This window comes from Aptenodytes forsteri, unplaced genomic scaffold (assembly GCF_000699145.1).
Source record: "Aptenodytes forsteri isolate BGI_AS27 unplaced genomic scaffold, ASM69914v1 Scaffold229, whole genome shotgun sequence".
NCBI classification, from domain to species: Eukaryota; Metazoa; Chordata; class Aves; order Sphenisciformes; family Spheniscidae; genus Aptenodytes; species Aptenodytes forsteri.
The window spans coordinates 2,040,758-2,046,757 of NW_008795863.1; the positions used below are offsets into that span (position 1 = coordinate 2,040,758).

Genomic DNA, 6,000 nt, shown 5'->3' on the forward strand with positions numbered 1-6,000 from the left:
GTTATTCTGGACACTGTCCAGTCAGGTTTTGAATTTCTCCACAGATGAAGACTTTACAGCCTCTCTGGGCAACCTGTTCCAGTTTCTGACCACCCTCACCAGAAAAAAAAAAAAAAGTTTTTTTCTCATGTTTAAATTTAGTTTCTTGCATTTCAGTTTGTGTCCATTGTCTCTTGTCCTGTCACTGGACACCACTGGGAAGACTCTGCCTTCCTCTTCTCTACTTCCCTATCAGGTATTTATACACATCGATAAGATCCTCCCCCTGCTCAAGCCTTCAAACCCAGCTCTTAGTCTCTCCTTGCAAGACAGATGCTCCAATCCCTTCATCATCTTCATAGCCTAGCATTTCACACCTTTGCTTGCAAAATACATGGCAGATAAGCTCATATATGAAAGCTAGGAAGTTGTTATTTTAGGATTCAGCATGTTTTCTTAAGTTAAAAGCTTAACTCACAACAAGTTTGATTTTAAATACTAAAATAAAAGCAGAAATCAACAATTAAAGAAAAAATAGGTAACTTTTGCTCCATACAACGTTGTGCAAACATACAGCTCTTCTTCCTATTATTTCTACTCCTACTTTTAAGGCTTCTGAGAATCCTGACTCAGTTCAGGACAGCTGAACTAATAACTGTGAGAATTCATCCCTTAAGATAGCTATGGAACCAGGAAGGCAACTGATTCACATAATTCCTTGACATGGAATTTCCTAACAGTCAGATTAGTAGTTAACATGCTCAGATCTCTTCCAAGAATTACAGTCTACTCAGAAAATGAAGATCCTCATGATGCTTAGCCAGGGAATAAATTAAAGTCTAGAAGAACTGATAAGGGTATCGATTGGAAAAAACAAACAACAACCACCAAATAAGAGAAATGTCCTGCTTGCTGCTGCAGATATTTGTTTCCAACCTCTAGCTTCGCAATCCCACTATGCCTAACACCTTGCCAGCCGACAAATCTGTCAAGTGTCCCAAAGTGTTCAGCATCTGGAGTTCAACAGGTACAAGGAATTCCAAGACAACATCTACACATGTAGATGTTAACACAACAGGACTAGGTAGGACCCCTTCTTCACCTATGTAACAGGATCTTGAGAAGAAAAAACACGAAGACTCAAGAAACAACCTATGCAAATATATTCCTTATAGCGTTAAAGTTAACCCATCTTTAATTTGTTTTTATGCTACGCTATCTTATTAAGTAGGACTTGTATAGGGTTTGGACATTTCTTTCCCTTTTCAGGGCTCCAAATGCTACAGCAACCTGTCTAAATAAAAGTGACAGGTCCGTTTTAAGACCAGGTCTCTGCCTCCTCCAAAGAAATCCTCCCAGTAACGGACCACTTCATTCAGAAGAGTGACAGGGGTGGGGGTAGCCTCAGCACTGATCATTCTTTTCATGAGTATAGTACACACTACATTGAAAGGCTGGCACGTGGGCTGGACAAGGAAAAGGCCGCTAAGTCTTCCTAAGATGTCTCTCTTGCCATCCCAGACACCAAAAATACATTACAAGGAATGAAGTGGTTATAGTCCTATTAGGACTACAACAACAAATGCACTTTGGAAATGCCTATGCAACAAAAAAAAAAACAGTTTCTTCAGATGAAGAATAGGAAGTTGCAGATAGAGTTAATGGTGTCAGTTGAGGGAATAGTTTAAAAGTTATCATAACAGTTTAAACAGACTATATAGAGAAAAAGTGAGAGGAGCCACCTAGATACTCACTGGAGTCATTCTCATTAGAGCCAGCTCTTTCACTTGTAAATCAAGTCAATTTTCATCACTAACATTAAAATTTTCAATGAAAGGAGATGCACTTCAGTTAGGCCTTATTTGACAGGTAGCCTTATAGTTACATTACCTGTCCGATTCCAAATGACGTCCAGGAGACTGCTGAAATCCATCCTGATCAAAAGTGGAATATCCAACCACAGAAAGGATAACCTTTCGCATATTTGCATAGAAAAGATGGATATCATTTGTCCCCCGTGGGATATCGCATACTAAAAATGAGAGTAATAGAGCAATTCTAGTAAGAACAGATCTATAATACTCAGAAATTATACAACAGAGATATAGGATATAGATCTAGTTAATAATCTGTTGGCTAAGATATCCTAGATGATTCAATAAATTACTTACTACAAGTTCAGTTATCAGGCGTAAATCAACATTAACGTGAGATGTAACAAAAATCTAAATACACACCAAATTTTAATTTAAGATAGATATTTTCCACCTTTATAGAAATAGTACACACTAATCTGATTCTATGCCAAATTAAAGTTAAGTTTTACTTTTTTTACCCTGACAAATAAGACTAATACATACCTAAGGCTTCACAGGAAGAGATTCAACTTGAGAAAAGTTGTTTTTCAATTACTCAGTCTAGTCAATCTAACACTTCATTATTTAATTCATTATACCAGGAATGTAAGAGTATGATTTAAAAATAAACTGTTTCATCAAAATGTTTAATAAGTCAAAGTTTTCTCCTTTGCTTTGAGCCATTTCATGTTGAATAGACAGCATGAAGAAGTGAACACTTCTCACACAGGATACATTTGATCCAACCATTATTTCATTTGCTGTGTAGTAGATACCAGGGACAATTATTATTTGTATATAGCTTCTACAACTCAGCTACAGATAAGACAGAGCAGCATCTGTTGTAGCAGTGGTTTTTAGTTAGAATCTACATGCCATGAGAAACTTGTTAACAAAGCTAAGTTTTGCAAAAGGAAGTCTAGCAGAATGTGTTTTCTGGAAGAAATAATTTATTTCTTCTGTCATATCTATTAAAAAATTGAGTATGGAAATGTGTTCTCTTTAAGATGACCATTATTTCTACTCTAAGTTTCTTTTATTCCCTCCCCCATCCCCCAAATGAATTCCATTCAGTTCAGGAAATTCCGATTTTCAAATATCCCATTAAAATATTTAACTCTTACCACCTATCTCATTTTCACCAACTTAAAAATATCGAAATGGCCAGTTTATGATATCATTAAGATAACTTTGAATGCCAAGGCCACAGTGCACACAATTCCAGACCCAAGTGTCAGACCCAAATCACTGCATGCAAACAGCATGACGGTGCCATCTTCACAATCACAACAGACAGAAACCATTTTATACAAAGGCTGATCTTATAAAATACAGTGAAGTACATCATATGATACCTAGAAATGCACAAGAGGATCTTGTGAAGAATATTTGATCAGAATTCCTTCCCTCCTCTTTAACAATACATCCACAGGCAGACAAGATGCTAATATGCATTGGAAACCAAATTCCTTTTGACGACCCAAGTACAGAAGTCACAAAACGTTTCAGACTGCTTTAGAATAAAAAGTTGCTAGATGTTAAATATCAACAACCACTGTCTCTGTTCAGCTAGTAACTGAAGCATACCTTAGCAATTAGAAACATATTCAGTATGTAAAAGATGTTCGATTAGTGCAGCAAACCACATTAGTGTTAGGGAGTAACTGCATCTGGTAGCCTGATAGAGGTGAGGGCTGCCACAGGTCCAACCAGAAGCAAGGCTGAGCGTGTGCTCCCAGGAAGCACCCCCACGCACCCCACACATATACGCACACACAGAGCCAGCCACACAGACAGAAACACTCAGCACTCACGCAAACACAAACAGCACCAATGGCCTCATCCTGTTCCCCTCTCTGGCTGATCAGGATGAAGGCTCATTACTGGGAACATACACACGTACAACGTGGATCCCCCCAGCTGCTGGCCCCTGGACCATAACACACTGATGCATCAAGTGAGCAAATTGGTGAAAAACTGTCACCACACTATGTCAAACACTAACGTTAGTATGTCATTTCTTAATAGTTTTTTCAAATACCTCTGTGGATTAAGGCAATGAGGAATGGAGACCAAAACACTCTAGGGATCCAACTTTACATGAAAAGCAATCCTTATAGCCAAGACATTCTATTCTTTGAGCTTTTTTTCAGCATCATCTCTCTAGCAGTCTTTCGTTTAAAAGGCCAAAAAGTAAAAAAAAACATTTAGATGTTGAAAAAATAACTTACTTTTCACCTAAAAGATAGCATCTTACACGAAACAAGAAAAAAAATAAAAAATCAGATTTCTTAATTCTAGGTACTACTGTTAGTTCCTGCGAAGTATTTGACTTACGAGAACATGTAACAAAAAAACCTGTGGATATTCCCACTGAAAAGTCAGTGAACACTGATCTGTGTAAAATAAGATTGTACTATTCACACTGGACATCACTGGGTGACAAGAGGGTAAGGAAGGGCTTGAAGTTTGTATCATTGTTAAAACGAGTAAGAATAACCTAATTTACTTTTCTAAGAGCTACTCTTCCAGCACCCCTCCTTGAAGGCATATTTGCAGTGTTATACAAATCTGTCTCCTAGCTTTTTTGTAATAATGGTCTTCACCTCAAATTTATTGATTGAGTACAGAAAGTAGTACATAAGAGGGCAAGGATCTTTTATGTCCAAGATAAATAAGTTTGAGTAAATAAAACAATTGTGACCAAATAGGAAACAATAAGCTATATTTCACAAATTCAGGAAAGTATGCTCTCAAAAAGAGACAGAAAAACATTAAGATGCAAGAGGTAGCCTTGTTTTCTACAGGGGAAAAAAAAAAAGCTACCATTAGCAAAACTCTAGCAATAAGGCAATAAGAGATAATCAAGGATGTCTAGGCTCTAACACTGGCTTAACAACTTCAGAGCATACTCCAGAATCAAAGTATCTTATCTTCACTAGGATTTCACCTCAACCAAGATGAACGATCAACAATCTTTATTCTTCCAAGTAAAGATAACATACAATCTACAGGGAAAGATAGGGAAAGAAGCGGTCTACAACATTTATTCAGGTGTAGTAGCCTTAGAACAGTAAAATCTTTCATATGTGAATATAACTAGCTCAAGAAATAGCGTTTGACAGTAAAATTGTTCATGACACTTATGGGATTGAACAGTTAGGTGGGGGCGGGTAGTGTTGGTTTATTTGGTATTTCGGTGGTTTGGGGGCAGGGGGTGTTGGGTTTTTTTTTTTTAAGGACACCTTCACAATATACTGCATTCTTTTTTAATAAATTGCTTCCTTACACAACTACAAAAAAAATAGGAAGTTATTTAACTTTGGAAGGGAATTATATATTTTAATGTCAGCAAACTTGTGTGCCGCTCAATTTTCAAATATAAGATATATCTGTGTATGAGAAACTGAATCTCTCTATTAACAATAAGGCAAATATTCTCCAAATAAACTGAGCATTTTTAATGCTGTAACATTCATAGACTGGGGTTTCATTTTGCTAGGAGAAAAGTACAGTAAATTGTTTAAATAGACAGGTATTGAATGAAAGAAAGCAAGTTCCGTTGTGTTGGGTTGACCCTGGCTGGATGCCAGATGCCCACCAAAGCCGCTCTATCACTCCCCTCCTCAGCTGGACAGGGGAGAGAGAAATATAATGAAAGGCTCGTGGGTCGAGATAAGGACAGGGAGAGATCACTCAGTAATTACTGTCACAGGCAAAAAAGACTCAAATTGGGGAAAATTAATTTAATTTATTACCAATCAAATCAGAGTTGGATAATGAGAAATTAAATCTGAATCTTAAAACACCTTCCCCCCACCTCTCCCTTCTTCCCAGGCTTAACTTCACTCCTGATTTTCTCTACCTCTTCCCCACCAGTGGGGCAGGGGGATGGGGAATGGGGGTTGCAGTCAGTGCATCACACATCTCTGCCGCTCTTTCCTCCTCACACTCTTCCCCTGCTCCAGCGTGGGGTCCCTCCCACGGGAGACAGCCCTCCACGAACTTCTCCAACGTGAGTCCTTCCCACGGGCTACAGTTCTTCACAAACTGCTCCAGCGTGGGTCCCTTCCACGGGGTGCAGTCCTTCAGGAACAGACTGCTCCAGATTGGGTCCCCCACAGGGTCACAAGTCCTGCCAGCAAACCTGATCCAGCGTGGCCTC

The 6,000-nt window shown here is 38.5% G+C and overlaps 1 protein-coding gene across 1 annotated transcript in view; it reads right to left on the bottom strand.

Moving 5' to 3' along the window:
• Nucleotides 1–6,000, bottom strand: part of CEP192 (centrosomal protein 192) — a 78,832-nt gene that overhangs the window by 21,511 nt on the left and 51,321 nt on the right. The window contains exon 32 of the mRNA XM_009284087.2: nt 1,870–2,011. Coding sequence (XP_009282362.1) covers nt 1,870–2,011 — 142 coding nt within the window. The remainder of the gene's footprint in view (nt 1–1,869; nt 2,012–6,000) is intronic.